Below are 18730 nucleotides of genomic sequence, written 5' to 3'. Positions count from 1 at the left end.
TCAGATACCAGGGATTGAACCGCATCTTGGAGATGGAATGGATTAAAAGGCAACACAATCTGGATTTTTGCCAAAAGAGAGGAACATCTATCCAGTAACTCCCACTACTGAAGAGACTCTGATGTGCATGTGCAAGCCCATTAAGCAACAAACAGCAGATCATTTGGGGTGTGCATTTCTTTCCATAGAGACTACTTTTGTTGGCATTACAGACTCACACTAACAATGCATCCTATGCAGGTCTACAAGTACATTCCACTGCGTTCAGTAGGGCTTACCCCCAGGTATGTGTGTACAGAATTGCAGCCTTAGTTATTTTTCCCTTTAAGGCAAAAATGGGCTGCAATTAAGTACAGTGTTTTATTTAAAATTAAACTAATCAAAGCAGGCAAAGAAAATAATCTGCTCAGAACACATTTCATTCCCTAGCTCTCATTACACTTTTAGCTTCTCCCAAAGGAGGCTGCCTGTTCCAAGCAATTCAAAAATCACTATTACTGCTAAAAGACCCACCACCAAAAGCAGCATTGTCCTCACCTGTTTCTTTTTACCTTCAGTGGATAACACCTTAGTGACACCAATCCGATGCAGCATGACATGGACACGTTGTTCAAAGGAGCTGGGCAGTTCCCCATCACTCTTCTCAAAAGGCCTCTTCTATAGGACAAAACACATGACAAATCTGGGCTGCAATGCCACTTACTACTTCAGCAAAACAGACTGGGAGCTTTACCTAGCTATTTAGGCTGTGCATCCTAGCTTGGCTGTGTTGCTAAACCTTACATTTTGTGTGAACCAGGGGTGGGGGTCCTTTCTGAGGTCACTTATCTGGATACTGCCAGGACAGTCAGGCAAGCTAGCTTTATACCAGGTGCCTTGCACAAGCCACCATCTGCTCTTCACACTCACCCAAACAGTCCAATAGTTAGTAATGGAGTATCCAGTCCCTTTCCCACAGCTGAAATTTCAGTAAGATCCATCTTTCCACCCTACAGCAATCATTGCTATGATGACAAAGAACTTGTACAGCTGCTTCTTGACAGTCATCTGTCTAACTGGGTTTGAGCAGGCAGGGGAGATAAAATAGACAACATCCCCCTGTATAACATCCCCCTCACTACGAAGTAGTCAACAACTATAGGATGCTTCCCTTTCTTGACACATGAACACAACTGGAAGCATGTGTTCTTTGAAGATATCTTGACAGTTGGTCTGTGAACACCACTACAGAAAACTGCAGCTTGTTCCTAGCTTTGTTAGGGATAAACCTGTTTTTTCTTCTCCCTAGCAAAGGGGCATGACCAGTCATCTCTATCATAGGACTCACCATCTTCCATCTTAGGGCTAAACTGAGTGTTCACATTCTTGACTTTAAAAGACCAGATTCATCACATGCAATGTCCCATAGATACGTAATGGAACAGTCTTGCTGAAACTAAGGAGGTCTGGATCTGGTCAGTGTATAAGAGACTGGGAATTCCATGTGTGCCACCTTGAGTTCCATGGTGGAAATAAGATTATATTAATTAAATAAATACTGAGCCACACACGAGACAGAAAAGACTTACCTTCTCATGTCTCACACCAAGACCCTCTTCATCTTCGCCTGACAGAAGAATCAGGGACTGGGACTTCCCCTCCCTGGAGTATTTTGGCCTGGCCCTTCGAGCACTGTCTGGAGTTTGGCTTTGCTCCAGGTAACCTCTGCTCTCCAAAGCCAGCCCTCCTTCCTCAGACTTGCTTAGTGCTTTAGTTGGCTCGCTGGCTTTGCTGGGGGCCCTTAAAATGTCACTAAGCATCAGCTTCCTGCCCCTTGTTGCTGAGGGACTACCCTCGGGCTCTTTCTCTGGCCTGGAACCCCGGCTTGACTTCGGCTTCTTGAAGGCAAAGAAGTGTCCAATTTTCTTTTTCAAGGTCCGAGAACCAGATGGTGTTGGCGTGGCTTCTGCCAGGCAGGATTCCAATGATGCAGGCCTGCAACCAGACAAGAAATAAGAATAGAATTACTTGGGGAGTTACAGTCATATTGACATCTTGGAATCCTAGTGAATTTTTGTGAATAGGGCACCCTTGGTACAAATATGCCCACAATGAACTCAGTGTATTAAATGAAGGAAGAACCAGTCAGGTGCCAGCATAATTACCCACTCTGTGACAGAAAATGACAAATGCCTTGTCTGCACAGGTTGAAGATAGCAGTTTTGAATGTTCCCCAACATCAAAACAGAGAACCACAGGAAGTTAACTGCCAATACAGTAGTGCCAGTGGAAGCTACTCTGCGTGGGAAAGCATTGGCTCCTTAAATAGCATTAGATAGCATTGGCACTCCATGTTAGGAAACAGCATTTGTGCTCCATTTCAGCACTGAATGTATTAATCATGCGAAACAATCCAATTCTTCATGCAAAATTTGCCCAATAGTTCTGCCTGCTGCGAAAACTGTTAACAAATCTCATTAAAGTTTTATCATTGTCATAATATTTGCCTATGTCATGGGCTGGCTCCCTGATTTCTACCCCATGGTGCAGAAATGCCCCACCATCTAGTTATTGTTCACTGGTAACGATTGGACTGAGGAAAACTCTTCACTTACTGTAAATGCTCATGAATCACCTTCTTTGTGAAAAACTCATCTAGCCCTTCATCCAGCCTAGCGATGCTTCTGTCTTCATCATTCTCACGCACAGGAGGCTGCACCTAGGAGAAAGCGCCACAGTCAGAGCGACAGGCAGGAGAAATAAGAAATGGGAATATGAAATTGAAAAATAATCCACCACCATACAGGCTCTTTACTCTGTTCTCCTTGTTTACACTGCAGACTCAGAGGGTAGAAATCAGCTATTTTGTCTGGCCAGCTATTCAAGCAGCAAATACTTTTTGGGTCTAGAAAACTCTTAACTGAAACTTCACATCATATCACATTACACAAATATGATGAGGGCACATAAATACTGGCATTGTTGTTAGTACTTGTACCCTGTTACACAACAAATACATGCAGTGAGGATGCACTCTTTCTTGCTTGTGAGGTTCTTGCCTCCTGGATATTCTCTGATATCTTTCTTTAGGATTTGGCTCCTCTACAGAAAAGCCTGTTGCTCAGGTATTTAACACTTGGATTTACAGTCACCTTCAGCTCATAAGCAGGCATGACTCAGCCATGGCAAACTCATCAGAAAACAAAAAAATTGCTCCCTGCTTTGGGCACCGTGCTGTCTGGCTGACCTACAAAAGGCCAATTTGCAGTCTTGATCATGATTCACCTTCCAAACATGTAAATCTTGCAACACAGTGGACAAAGTAGAGACAGATCACAATTCTTGGTAACCCCTAAACTGCCCCTCTTTCCATCATCACAGGTTACCAAGAGGCCTAGAAAGCCAAATGGGTGTGAGCATGGTGGGAAGCCACTAAACTGCCTCCCTTTCTGTGCTAGAGCAGGGTCCTTGCATCTTAGGTCCAACACTCCTCTAACTTTCCAGACATGATTGTTGTGTACACCAGCAGTAAGGGCCAAACTTAATGCATGATGTCAGAATGAATTTCTAGACTGAATGTAAAAAAGGAAAACAGAATTGTTTTCAAATCACATTTAATAGAAGAACAGTTTACTGTATACTTTACATTTGTAGTAAAAAATGGTGACAAGCACCAAGTGCAGGATTCTAATCAGAGGAGAATGCAGTTTTCTTTCAGAAGAAACAGAAAAAAACAGAAAGGATGATAAGGGCTGGTGTACCAGTAGGAGGCATGCCTCACATTACCTTTATTAGGCCTGATGGCATCGTTTTCTTAACCAATAATATTGAACCTCACCACCTCTTCATCCAGTTCTGATTAACAGCCTTCAATATAATTTTGTTCCAGCTATACCAGTAAATCTTGTTTTTAGACATTAGTAAAATATAGAAAAACTATATAAGAAGGGTATTTTAATGCTGCCTTAGCATGACAGGTCTTTCTAGACCAGGGATAGACAAACTAAGGCCTGGGGGCTGGATGCGGCCCAATTGCCTTCTCAATCCGGCCCACAGACGGTCCGGGAATCAGTGTGTGTTTACATGAGTAGAATGTGTGCTTTTATTTAAAATGCATCTCTGGGTTATTTGCGGGGCATAGGAATTCGTTCATCCCCCCTCCCCAAAAAATATAGTCCGGCCCACCACATGGTCTGAGGGATGGTGGACCAGCCCATGGCTGAAAAAGGTTGCTGACCCCTGCTCTAGACACATTATAGCATTGCGAAGCTCCTGGAAATGAGTGCAGCAGCACAGTTAAAAATGTAAGGGTTGAGTTATGTGCTGTACACATACTTTAACAATCGGTCTCATTAAGCTACATAGAGATTCACACAACCCATATTCACAGCAGATGGAGTGGTTTCGAAATGAGGGGGCTGGACTGTGGAAGCTTTCCAGGTACTTTTCCAATTTGTTTGCTGGGAACAGTTTCGGAAGCACAATGTAAAGCTCATGTGTTTGGTCAAGGTGTGGGACTGGCAGATAGTTACTGAGCAAATGGTGGTGGGTCTCTACAGTAAATAAATAAAAGTTTGTTTCAACCATAAACCATTACAAAAACAAAACAACTGATTAAAAAGTCACTTGTGGCAAAATGGACTCCATGTACATCTATATGGAAACACATAACTAATCCCCAGGACTACTGGTAAATACATGAGCCCAAATTTAGAGAATGTTAGTCCCACTGAAATCAATAAAACAAATTAGTTACAACTGAATTTATGCTTCATTAATATTAGAGGGACTTTCCTGTAGAAGATGGAAATAGACATAAAGAAGACAGGTCTCTAAAAGTGACCATAGTGTATGACATAGAAATCCATATACATTTTTAGTTTTGCCCAGAACAGTGCAGACACCACCACTTTTTTATTATCTTGCCATTACTATTTCCAAACATCAAATCAGTTTTCCATAAATTTGACCAGCGTTCTCAACCTTTCAGCAACCCTGGAAGCAACCTGTCTTACAGATTGGATTATGGAGCTACAAAAGAGGTAATACAACATACCCTAAATGTAATCCAATCCTCACACTTTAAAACTGCAGATTTATATGCCACAGTAGGGTTGCAGAATATGCTATTGAGACCCAGATGGTATAAACTGAAATCTGAGAAGTATGAAGGCATTTTAGAAACTTGGTTAATCCTCCAGCCCATGCTTTTATTTAAGCATTTAAAGTTCTTATTTAATCATCTAGAATCAAGCCAAAGGAAGCAACTCCTATTGGACATGAAAATACAATCTACTCCCAAATTCTGCTTTAGCTTCCTTGCTGCATGAACCCTTTAGCTAAGAAGGCTCTGATTTAGAACATGGTGTATGCTCAAAAAAAATCAGAAAATCTTCTTCCTTACACACCTTTAGGATATAGAATAGAATCCAAGCAGGATATGTTCATGTGAGGAAAGCAGTCTCTCCAAGACTCCACACACAATGATGGATCCAGTTAATGACAGTAACTGTTGATCCTACACCTGGTTTTGGGAATGCACCTAGCAGGAGGTCTCCCCTGGTGGCAGTACATGAGTCTCAAGTTATCCTAGAACATTTGCCTCCCTCTTATATTCACAAGTCTGCAAGCCACACCCCCTTCAAGAGAAGCAACCCTGGAGTGTGGGACAGATTTTGAAGTGTTCACAATAAAGGAAGTTAATTATTTCTAAGTACTGTAGCATCAGGGCATGTAATGGAAGCTACGTAGCAAGTGATAAATGAGGAGGCCTGTATATGTGCATTAGTAGTAGTAGTAATAATAATAATAATAATAATAATTTGAACAATTGTAACCAACAGAATAAAAAAGCGATAAAATATCAAACATTAAAAACTTCCCTAAACAGGGAAGCACAAAGACTTGCAATTAGCATCAGCTTTTCATGGACAGTGGCCTAACCAGTGTTGGGGGTGGGGCATGCAGATAATAAGCCAAGGAAAGTGGGGAGTGAAAGACACAGTGATACCACCACTGCACAGTAGCTGAAGCCATCCTACGCTTCCCTATGTCTACTCCTGGAAAGATAGTTACAGTGCTAGCTAAGCAACCCACAGCTTGGCACACAACACAAGACATAAGGTCGGGTTAAGCATTACAGTAATTAAACTAAAGAATAGGGAGGGTCCTAGCAAAGCAGAGAGTCTCTCCTGTGTTGTTGTTATTCATGGGAATGGGTGTGATAAAACTGAAGATAAATATAGCTATATCTTCAGCATGGAGATTGCATCCATCTTCCTTCTTTGAAATAGGACCCTTTAAAATTCTCTATACAGAGGTTGTTCTCTCATTATACAAAAAGAGAATAGTGGTCATGTTCCCTGATTAGGCACATCTGATCAATTGTAACCTGAAAAGCACAAGGACTTGAATACTGACTACTTCAGAATACATCAAGAGAGAATATGAAAATATAGACACACACTCCTGTCCTGTTAGAAAGTAAGAGCTGTACTTCAGTGGATAATAGAATTGTAGAGCTGGAAGGGACTCCAAGGGTCATCTACTCCACCCCCTGCAATGCAGGAATCACAGCTAAAGAATGCTTGTGTGTGTGTGTGTGTGTACACACGCACACACACACACACACAAACACGTATAAATGCAACTGTGTGGGCCTACCTTTGCATCAGTACTGGCAGAAACACCAGGGTGCAGAACTCCAAATCATTTGGCACCCCAATATGTATCTGCAGAGGATGCTGGGGAATTTTTTTGTGGCCCTTGGAACACATATTTTTAGAGTTTTTTAAGGGAGAAAAGCAAACACAGGCTTTGGCTGTTTTCCAAAATTTAAAGCCAATTTGAGCCTCCCTGAAATTACACCACACTGGTCTACACTGAGGTTGTCTTCTGACTGGCTAGCCTAAAAGGGCTTCTTGGATTCCAAGATAGTTCATTTTAAAATTCCATTTTAATGCTGGGCTGTTTTAATTTGGCACACATTTTAGGAAATTAACATATGCAAGTGAACATTGTCTGCACTGGTGAGTTTTTGTGGCAGATTTAACAAGCTTAAGAACTATCTGAAATTTCAGGACTCCTGTTAACTAGAATGCTTGGATGTTTTCAGGTGGGAATTAATTGTGGAATCGGTGCTACTCATGCACCCAAATTTACACAGCATGCACACAACATCATTATAAAATACTAGTCTGTACTTTTCCTTTTTACACATTTAATCCTGATTTTCCCTTACTGCTGATAAGTAAAAACAACCTGTTTCACATCAGCAGCCACTGCTGCTGCTGTGGAAGCTTGTTAGCACATTTTTGTGCTTTAGTTTGTCACATGTGTAGTGATGTTTTGGTGGGTGGTCTCTCATCACATCCTTTCTGACATTTACTACTCTCACTTGAGCACAACCTACCCCTTTTGTTTCTAGTGGTCCAAATGATATGAGCATTTCTACTGATTATTGCATATAGAAGGCATATCCAAAATGTAAACAACCTGGTTTGGAGGAAATGTCTCTACAAAGAACCTTGGAAACCTTAATTGCAGTACATTTGCTGGGCTTAACAAAATAATAATAATACAGCAATCTTGGGATCTCTGTATAACCCTTCAACAAAATAAGGGGAAAATCAAGCGAAGGGCAGCCAGGGAAGAATATCTGATTATTTCAGGCCTTCCTGAAGCAATGTCAGTGACTTCTATACCAAATAGTTATGCCAGGCATAGGCAAACTCGGCCCTCCAGATGTTTTTAGACTACAATTCCCACCATCCCTGACCACTGGTCCTGTTAGCTAAGGATGATGGGAGTTGTAGTCCCAAAATATCTGGAGGGTCGAGTTTGCCTATGCCTGAGTTAGGCTGTTCCCCATGTCATTTAAATAGCAGGGATTCAATGGATTCAAACTAGTTAAAAAAACACTACTGTAGTGGCGGGAATTCTGCAGTCTCTGGGCCTAATTAGGTCCACCAGGCCAAATTTGGCCACCACAACTTATTTGCTGGGCTAGGCTCACCTACCACTCATCTGATGTCATATAACATCATGTATCACACAGGTAAAGCTGCAGCTGAAAAGGAACAATCAGGAGCCTTTGAGGGCATTATTAAAGGTACCGGTAACTGACAGATGAGCAGAGCCACCCACCTTGTCAATGTAGCCTAAAAAGGTTGGCCACTTTTGAATCTGTCCCTCTGTGCAAAAGTGGTTCCCCACTCCTGTCCAATGATCTCAAAGGCCTAAATCCAGTAGGTCACATATCCACCACACATCTCATAGTGCTTCCACTCATAGGAAATAGTCGTTTCCAGCAGTGGCTGCCCAATACATTTTTATGGGACAAATTTGCCCTGCACAACCCATAGGCGAGATGTAAGCAATTGGGGCAACCTATAGGTGTCATTCACTCTCCTGCCTGCACTCTCACTAATTAATATGCATGTATCTACATATCTGGAATGATTTGGGTTATATGGGCACACATGGAAATATAAACATGTAATGATGCAAACATGCCTGAGAGTTTTTGGTTTCTCAGAAGTAGGGATGGAAGAGAAATTTGATTCACTTTGCATTCAAAGATGAATCTACCTAATTTGCACTTTCTTAAACAACATTTGACCCAAAGCACAAGCATCCTTCAAAATTTACACTTCTTTGAACTTTGCAGTGCAGTTCTCCAGCCAAGTAATGTGTGTAAAAATATGTATACTAGAATACAGCCTGCATTAAAATGCACATATTAGTGAAAATAACATACAAAATGTACTATATTACAGAAAATTAAAAACATAAAACAGCCCTGCAGGATCAGGCCATAGGTCCATCTAGACCAGCATCCTGTTCTTACAGTGGCTAACCAAATTCCAGTGGGAAACCTGCAAGCAGCATCCAAGCGCAAGAGCACTTTCCCCACTTGCAGTTTTCAGCAACTAGTATTCAGAAGCATTGCTGCCTCCAACCACGGAGGCAGAGCCTAGCAATTCTGGCTAGCAGCCATTGATAGCCTCACCCTCCATGACTTTGTCCAATCCTTTTTTCAAGTCATCCAAGTTGGTGGCCATCACAGCCTCCTATGGGAACGAGTTCCATAGTTTAATTGTGTACTGTATTTTGATTTGGAAAAATGTGTATATTAGGGAAACCTGCATACAATTGTTTATATTAAAATAAATTTATACTAAAATGAATTTTCATGAGAACTTTTAAAAATAGATATTACAAACTGATGTACAAATGTGAAGAACTGAAAAGATTAAGAAATGGAGGGAACTCAAAATATTCAGCTTCGCCCATTCATACTTTGAGATACATGGTCCTGTTTCAAAAGACAGTGAGACAAAGAACATAAGGAATGCCTATGGTGGCTCAAATAAAGAGTCCATGTAGTCTAGTATTTCCAGTGCCCTTGAGAAGCCCTATAGAAATAAGTCATCCCCTGTTGCTTGCTCCCAGCATCTCAGAGTCATGAGGTATACCCAGGGCTGGCATCACTGAGCAACAGCCAAAGCCCACAACCCAGCAGGAAGACCAGCGCTAACTTCCACAGCACTCTGCTCTCGCTCCTTCTCCTTGTTGCTGTTGTCTGTTTACCTAACCCCCTCCAAGCATGCAAGCAGTAACAAGACACTGAAGCAGAGGACAGACTGCAGTGGCAAGGGGTTGGACCTGATTACTTTTAAGGTCCCTTCCATCTCTCTGATTCCAACATCAGAGCTTCCAACATGAGAAACAGCAGCAGCCTCCACTTGTCTTGCCCTTTTTGGGGGTCCCATTGAGCTGCTAGGGTGAATAATTTTTCATAGATCTATCCTACATTAATTTGACCAAACCTTTTTAAAGACATCTGTGCTAGATGCCATTCAGCATCTCCTGGGGTCACAAATTCCATACATTAAGCTTGTGTTTTATGAAGTGTACTTTCTTTGATCAGTCCTGAAATTATGGTGCCATCTCAACTTAACTGAATGGTCTTGGGTTCAAGTCTCAATTGTTGCTTCTAGTATTGGGAGTAAGAGACCATAGGCAATAAATAGCTAAACTCTCCCCACTCCTTCACTTCAGCGTAGTCTGGGAGTAAGAGCCTGATTTAAAAGAAGTTCCTAGTCAGATGTAGGAAATGTTGTCCGCAGCACCAAAATAAGTGGTCAGGCATCTCATACATTTGTGTGAATGTACAAACACATCTTTATTATATAACAGTAGCATTATAGAGTAGCAAAAGCTATATGCCAAAACATCTTTGGTTCCAATCTTAGCCATGCAAATCCATTGGATTGCCTTAGACAAGTCACAAGTTCTCAGCTTCATGCAACCCAATGCCATCTTCAAACAATGTGGGGATTAATATTAATACCATGGGTCTGCCTTACAGGACTATTGCAAGCATGTCTAGGTTAATGTATGAGAAGCAGTTTTAGTATTCAATGAGAATATCCAGGGCGGCTAAATCAGGGAGCAGGAGGCAGGCAGGAAAGGGTCCCTTCTCTATTCTTGCAGAAAGTACTGTTACGAGAGTAGTTAAAATAGCAGAGGCTCTTTGATATGCTTTTTCTGAACCCATTTCTCCCATCACTTCTGGGATGGAAGAAACCTGTGGCCTTCAGGCACTGAAGTGATCATGGGAGTCAATCATTACAATGAAACAAGAAAGTATTGTGTATTAGTTAGCATGTCAGACCAAGACCCGAGAGACCAGGGTTTAAATCCCCACTTAGCCATAAAGCTCCCAGGATGACACCTGGCCAATCACCAACTCTCAGTCTAACGTACCTCACAGGGTGGTTGTGAGTATAAATCATGGAGGAGAACTACATGTACTTCCTTGGGCTCCTTGGAGGAAAGGTAAGTTATAAATGTAATAATATCATGCAGGGCCTCACTTGCCAAAGTGAACAGAGGGACCTGTAAATGCAGCGGGGCTAACTTACCACATTTTGAAGCAAGTGAAGTAATACAAATTTTAATCTAAAAAGAAAGGCCCACATTTAAGTCCAGGGTCTAATTAAATGACTACTGTCTTCACCCGCCTCCTGCAATTTCTTGTGGGTGTCCAATTGAATAAATACTAATTATCAGACAGAGAGTTCACAATTCACTATTCATCACTCCTTAGTTCAACCCACATTTTGAACTTTTCCAAGTATGTGGTAACCATACACAAACACACTTTGGGTACACTTCACCCTAAAAAGAAAGTAGTGGTGGGAAACAGCCCTCAGCCCCAGTGCCTCAAGGCAACAAGCGATGAAGAAACATGTGTTACCTTTGCAGGGACGCCAAACTCCACTCTCCATCTTACATCTTCCAAGGCATCACTTGCATTGCTATATTCATAATCTGGATTCACATATCACTCAAAGAATGCATTTCTCTTTCTCTCTCACACACCCCTCTGTTAAACACAGATTTCTAGTTCTCTAATTATATATAGCTTGGGCTGCACCACAAAGTTTTTGTTTTTTGTTTTTACTCTCAGCTGTAGTCAAAGGGTTAATTTGTAATTCTATAAATGGACCATTTTCTGTTAAAAAGACATCTCGTGGTACAAGCCTTCCCTTCCCTTATTCTCCTTCACCTGGGAAAACATACCAGGTCAATGCCCAAAATGTTCAAAGAGCAAAGGCCTTACTTAGCTGTTTATATGTTCTAAGGATCTAGTGGCATAATCCATGCTAACAGTTCCAAAAATAATCCACATTTTTTCAGAAAGAGACAGTAGATTGTCCATGCAGCTGTATAAGTTTGTTCTTCCATAAATGTTTGAATAAACATAGCACTCAAAAGTGAGTGAGTGCATGCAGATGGTTGCCACAGAATCCAGATTGCAGTTTTCCTAGAGTGGGCAGTGCTACAATTTCCCCTACCTTGCAAAACCCAAGAAATAAACACAAGCAGCCAAGATCTGCTTCCAGACCCCCAAATGCTGCATATACTCATATATAAACAACCTTGTCCTCTACGCAGCAGTGGCCAGTGCCCAGCTGACAAGCGCATAATCAAACAGCTGCTCTTCTACTCATTTCATCTTCCAGGGCTGCAATAAACACCCGTAAGGCATTTGCCCATCTCTCTCTCTCTCTCTCTCTCTCTCTCTCCTTCTCTCTCCACACACACACACACACACACACACACACACACACACACACACACGCCTTGTGCATCTTCAAAAGCAATTAGAGATTTAAAAAAGCAAGAGGAGTCTTACATTTGGCTTGCTGGGGGGCTGCCTGTTCCTGCGGTTGGGCCTGGGCCTGTCTCGGGTATAATGCTCCAATTTCTCTCCTGCAGTCGGCAGGTCCATAAGGGATTGTGCGGATGCAGGCTCTGTGCAAGGAAGCAGCCTGCTCCCAGCTTCAGCATCCTTTGTGGAGGCAGGGCGTGACTTCACGGAGGCACGGCTGAGTGACAGCTCAGCCTGGGGAGCCCCAATCTTGTTATCTTCTGCCTCTACCTTAAAATCGAGTTCCGATAGACCTGAAAGAGAGAAGTCGGAGGAGGTGGGGGGAGGGGGGAGGGGGAGGAATCCTTGGAGTTGCCAGGCTGCCACTATGCAGCACAGCAACGTCTCCTGTCACACAGGCAGATTTGTTACATATCAGGCGACTAAACTGACAAGGCAGACTTGGCTACTGCTAATGGGCTCGGGGCTTTGTGCACCAATGGGAAAAGCCTGCCTTGCCTCAGGAAGGATGAGGAGGAGCAGCTAGTGCATCCCCTGGCTGAGACTGATTTCCTGGCTAGCTCACGCACTGAGGAATAGAAGCTGGAGCAGCTACAGATTTATTTTCTTTTCCAAAGACAAATAGAAGTGGGTGGTTCTGTACAAAGCCAGGTCGTGTCTCCTCTGCCCCACCCCCTTTTCTTTTCATTGTGAGTGAAGCAAGGATTCCCACTTTTCAGAGGTTGCCAAAGTCTCCTTTGCAAACAACCTAAGCCAACTGTGCTGTGACTTCCTGAAGCCAGCCACCCACTTGCATGTGAACAGGAGACAACCCCAGTACAGTGGTACCTCGGGTTAAGTACTTAATTCGTTCCGGAGGTGTGTACTTAACCTGAAACTATTCTTAACCTGAAGCACCAGCTAATGGGGCCTCCTGCTGCCACCGCGCCGCCGGAGCACAATTTCTGTTCTCATCCCGAAGCAAAGTTCTTAACCTGAAGCACTATTTCTGGGTTAGCGGAGTGTGTAACCTGAAGCGTTTGTAACCTGAAGCATATGTAACCTGAGGCACCACTGTATTACCAAGCTTCTGTGTTGTCCCATATTCCTGCTCCCCCACTTACCCATTACTGCTGCTGCTATCCAGCAACTGGACACATGATGAAATCCACATTTCTCCTGTCATCCTTCTTGCTGCCCCCTCTGCTACAGTCACCAGACTACATTTGCCTTGCTGCCACCCACACCTCGTAGGGCCTTAGCAAGCTGCCTTATACCTACCCAGGTTTGACTATTTGTCCATCTAGCCTAGTATTGTCTACTGTAACTGGGAATGGCTCTCCAGGGCTTCAGACTGGTCTTTTGCAATAGGTTTTTAAACTGGAGATGCCAGAAATTGAACCTGGTGGTGGTATTATTATTATTATTATTATTATTATTATTATTATTATTATTAAAAAATGTACACCTCCCCTTCATCTGAAGATCCCAGAGCAGTTCACAATAGAAAAATGCAAAGTATGGAATCTACCAAGTTGCCATTGTCTCTCCATTCTCCCTTCCTTCCTAGACTGGCTGAAGGAGGAGAAGGAAAGCACATGCAAGACCTATATAACTCAAGGAGAGATAGGGGATTCTGGCCACATAAAATTTAAGAGTGCTGGTGACTTTGTATCATTTATTCCGAACATAAGATGTGAGAACCACTCCTGTACAAAGATCAACCATTTTAGGCTGGGTTGTGCAATGCTACAACCAGAGTATAAAGTTGTGATAGGCAGAGCCACACTAAGACATTTTGCTGCTTGAGGCAAAGGACAAGATGGTGCCTTCTCATGACATGGATGGAAGCCAACTGGAGTGGCAGTCAAATCTAGCTTCCACAAAAATGACCAGACAGCATCCTCCACTGTAACCAAGGGCAGCAGGGTAGCTCAGAGAGGGGAGTGGGGGAGCACAGGCTATGTGGTGCACACACAGCTCTGCTATCCAATATCTCACCACCATTCCTTCAGTACTTTGCTGCCTACTCCCCAGCCCCACTGGAGGTTGCTGCCCCACTTTGCCTAATGGTAAGTCTGGCTCTGGTGATAGGAAAGCAATCTTCCATGGAGACATGCCAATGTATAAACTTGCTCTGAAATTGAAGTATACAGGAATTACGGTAAGTCACTTGGGCCAAAATCAAGACGTACTTGGTCATGCTAAAGCCCCAATGAAATCAACAGGACAAGTTTGTTGTGCCTAATGTATATCCATTAATTTCAATGAGTTTTTAGTGCTGCAATCCTAGCCACAGAAGCAAGGCCTAGTGTATTCATTGGGGCTGACTTCCATCTTAGTGGAGTTAGAGTTACTGCCTAATCATCTCTGAGATTTAGGTCATCATGCATTTGGGGCATTTCACACAAAGGTGCCACCAACTGCGTACCAAGCAGGGGCCAAAGCCACTCTCAACTCTCCACTGAGTGTCCATATATGATTGTATGTGTTTTCAAACTCATGCTTATCACATAAATACTTACAAAAAATAAAACCCTTTGGCATTCACCTAAACTGTTTCCCAGCTAAGTGGATTTTAGAAAAGGTTCTCATTCATACCAACACATATAATAAGCTTTACCATTTAGTCCAGGAGTTGGGAGAATGCTTGTGGAACACCTGTGCTTCCATTGGGCAGCCATCTTGTACTGTGAAGAGAGGAAACGATACTTTAAAAACTGTGATGGGACAATGAGCTACTTGTGCGTAAAGGGTTGGTCCCTCAGAGTTTGCTCAGCGTAGCAAAGCTCTGCCTTGAGCGGAGCCCTTTGACATGGCTCCATCAGTCGCTGGTAGAATCCGACAGTGGACGCCTGCGGAAATGCTTCCAGCATAAAAGCTGCTTAACGGAAACACGTCTCCTGGATTCCCTGCGTGACAGTTTCCGGCGAGGGGTGGGGGTTCCTAAAGGGGGCCTTGATACCTCTTCGCTGTTCTCACTGGAAGTGTCCCAGAGCCTCTCTTCCGATTCCCTTCCCCTTGGAGCTCCTGCTCCCCCCCTACTGGTTCCCTCTTCTGCTGCAGAGTCTCTCCTATTCTCCTGGAGCCCTTCCGCCACCTGTTCTTCCGATGGCAATTTCCTGACAAAAACCAACTGTACTGTTGCACTAGCTGCCAGTATGCTACCAGGCCAGGTTTAAGGTCTTGCTGATGGTATATAAAATCCCAAACAACTTAGAAACAGCCTATTTGAGTGACAGTCTTATGCTCTATGTACCTGCTCTGTCACTGTAGCCTGCTTTTTAAATATTTTTTATTAAGGATTTTCTTGGTTTACAAAAGTACATGCATTGTCTCTTTTCAGGTCATAGAATCGTTTCTACTGACCAGTTACATTCAGTGTGAGACACTGCTGTACGGGCTGGGGAAAAAGAGAAGGGGAGGGGGGGGAAGAGGAGGGGGGGTGGTAAACTTACATTATTTTGCTTAGTGGGGGGAGCTTTGTGCCCGTGTCACTTGGGTAGGATATTTTTCTATTCATTTATTATATTTCCTTGGTAATGAGTGAGGTTGGGGGGGGACACTGCAGTCTTCTTAAGAAGCACGTTTTACCCTGTTACATATTCCTGAGGTCTGATCCATGAACCCCTGCAGCTAGGCCCTTTGCACCTACTTTGTGGAATTCCTACCCTCTGGCCATCTAAGAAGAGCTACAGTGCATACAGTGCTAGATGCTTGCTTAAAACTTTCTTACACACACAAGCTTACTCTGTAGAGCAGGGGTCAGCAACCTTTTTCAGCCATGGGCTGGTCCACCATCCCTCAGACCTTGTGGTGGGCTTGACTATATTTTGAGGGAGGGGGATGAACGAATTCCTATGCCCCACAAATAACCCAAAGATGCATTTTAAATAAAAGGACACATTCTACTTATGTAAAAACACGCTGATGCCCGGATTGTCCGCAGGCCGGATTGAGAAGGCAATTGGGCCACATCTGGCCCCCGGGCCTTAGGTTGCCTATCCCTGCTGTAGAGTGACCCAGCCATGTTATTGATACTTCTGAAGATAGTTTATCATTTTCTTGTTTTTTTATTTTGTGTCTATTTTAAATCTTAAAAGGTATGGTATGTTATATGTTGAGTGGTACAGAAATTCCTACAAATCAAACAAACAAACAAACAAACAAACAAACAAACAAGTTTGAGGATAAAAATGCAGAGTGGGTCAAACTGTACATTGTGTTAAATGTATGGTGTACAACTTGATCTTTCCCTTCTCTTTCAAATTTAATGTTAAGTTTTGGAACCCTTGATTTTCTTTTCTTTTCAGAGTTTATTTATGTTCAACAGAATACAAAATTTAAAGAAAAGCTACAAAACATGGAATTCTTAGATATATCTCTTATACTAGTTGAGGTCCTCAGGCTCCTCCCCAGCTGTGATCCTGCCAACCTAACAACAGTACTCCTATTACTTGTGTGTATGTGAAGCTTCTGTAGGCACCAGGAGCTTTTTTCCTAAGGCTACTGCAGCATGAGGGGGATTTTAATCGGAATACCATCCCTGTGCTCATTGGGGGGGGGGTGCGTCCACACTAAATATTACATTTTCAAAAACCCAGACATAATTACACACTATACACAACATTACATGTAGTTTGACCCTAATTTGATGGAGTGGTGTCACCACAAGGCAGGGACTTTTGAGAAAGGGGAGAATGCCTGGCTGCTGTGGGGGGACTATAGCTTCTGTTCAGAGATATCTTAAACTTTTTTTATGGATTTGATGATAACCCACTCCTTTTTACTGTATATTTATATTAGGGTAGTGCTGCTGATATGATCCACCTTAGATCAGGCCACGACACAGGTCTAGGTCTCAACCTACTAAATGAAGATTAGTGAAATGACAAACCTATTACAAGTTTGTCTCTGTTTTATACCAGTTTCATTGCTGTGGCTTTTCTCAAAGATTGCTAAAAACTGTGCTTTGACAAGACTTCTCTGCTAAAATGAGATCACCACCTTCCCTCAAAGAAATACAATTCCCAGGATTCACTGGGGACAGGGAATGACTATTAGATCATTTTAATTCTGTGACGCAGATATGCTCATAGCAGTCTCCCAAAGCAGAGATGAATATTAATTTGAAGCTTGAAGCTTTGCAGCTATATCAGAAGGTGGTGAGTATATCTCTAAAATCCCAGAAGGAAAACGTACATAGCAAGGTCTAGTGACACAATTTGGCTATCGAACCAAGCTGCTATGCGTAATTTTGCAAATGTCTACAACAGATCAGGAGCGATTCCCACCACTGCTTTCAAAAGACTTGTCAGATGAAGGCATTTTCACAGCAAAGATGTCACTATGCCCAGCACTGTAAAGTAGCACATAAATTTCAAAGGCATCTCAGATAAGCAGCTTGGGGTATAAATTCAGTTATCCCTTCCACTGGTGGATGCAAGTGACACTTGCCTGGGTTGATGGGCTTGCAGAGCCCTCTCCAAGTACCAGTTGCTGGGGAACATCAGTGGGAGAAAGCTATTGCTCTCAGACTTCATGTCTCTCTTTTGGGTTTCCCAGAAGCATCTGGCTGGCAACACTGGGAAACAGGATGCTGGACTAAACAGGTTTTTCCTCTGATCCAGCAGGGCTACCTTTCAAGTTATTGAACAGGTATGTACATACTGCTGCTGCTGCCACCTTTGGCCACTCCCCTACTGCTGTTTTTTGGGAAAAGAGTACAGCAGGATTCACTCCCCAGCTACACTGGGACATATGGGTAAAATCAGGAGAGACACAGATGCAATGTGAAGGGATAGCTTTCAGATCGTGTGCAGAGCATTTAAATAACTAGGTTGATCCCAATTAGAAATTACTGTGAGGCTCATGCTAGCATAATAATGAATGCACTGAGGGCTGGAAAATGCATACCTCCTCCTTTTGGAAGTCCTTCTCAACAACATCCCACAGGTTTCTGTGCCCCTGCTGAAAAGTGTTCCAGTCTGCAGCATTCGTCACCTGTGGCTCCTGGGCTAGTTTTGAGAGGTGCTTTGCCTGAAATGGTTTAAGTAGGTTCAAAAAGTGACTCTGAGACAGTATACTAGACAGGTGGCATGGGAAAATGGTGGTTTTGTTCCAGTGAATCACTATATTTAACTGGCTTTCCCATCTCTTTAAGAATCTGAGAATTTGAGATGCAGTAGCCAGAACTTGACAAGTGTGGTCACATATACCATGTGTTTGTTCTTCCTTCAACCTTTTATATAGCAAGCTTCCTTGGTGGAAAAGCTGAATAATATTTTGAACAGATAAAAGGGCTGTGTTTGAGAGGGGGGGTAGAGACAAAATGACATTCAAACCTACATTAACCTACATTAACACCGAGGAGAGCAAAGCAAGGGAAGGAATTGCAGCATACAGAACTCCTATCTGGGCCAGTCTTGCCTTTGCACATTGACTGGAATCCTGTCTGGCACTCACCAGCTTGCCTTGAACGGTGGCTAACTCCTCCAAAATTTTATCAGCAATACCATTGACCATGGCCTCAGTGACTGACTGCTGGATCTCCCTATCAAAGAAGGGACAAAGCAGGGATATTAGCACAGA

The 18730-nt window shown here is 42.9% G+C and overlaps 1 protein-coding gene across 3 annotated transcripts in view; it reads right to left on the bottom strand.

Moving 5' to 3' along the window:
• The window catches only part of CARMIL2 (capping protein regulator and myosin 1 linker 2), a 71433-nt gene that overhangs the window by 8272 nt on the left and 44431 nt on the right, over positions 1-18730 (bottom strand). For all 3 annotated transcript variants that reach the window (XM_081920256.1, XM_081920257.1, XM_081920255.1), the window contains 7 exons: positions 18605-18692; positions 18056-18178; positions 14763-14829; positions 12185-12453; positions 2595-2698; positions 1569-1974; positions 538-657 (listed from right to left, as the gene is read on the bottom strand). In XM_081920256.1, coding sequence (XP_081776382.1) covers positions 538-657; positions 1569-1974; positions 2595-2698; positions 12185-12453; positions 14763-14829; positions 18056-18178; positions 18605-18692 — 1177 coding nt within the window. The remainder of the gene's footprint in view (positions 1-537; positions 658-1568; positions 1975-2594; positions 2699-12184; positions 12454-14762; positions 14830-18055; positions 18179-18604; positions 18693-18730) is intronic.

The sequence above is a fragment of the Podarcis melisellensis genome (genome assembly GCF_964234715.1).
Source record: "Podarcis melisellensis genome assembly, chromosome: 8".
In the NCBI taxonomy this organism is placed as follows: Eukaryota; Metazoa; Chordata; class Lepidosauria; order Squamata; family Lacertidae; genus Podarcis; species Podarcis melisellensis.
This window is presented reverse-complemented; position numbering and strand designations above follow the sequence as displayed.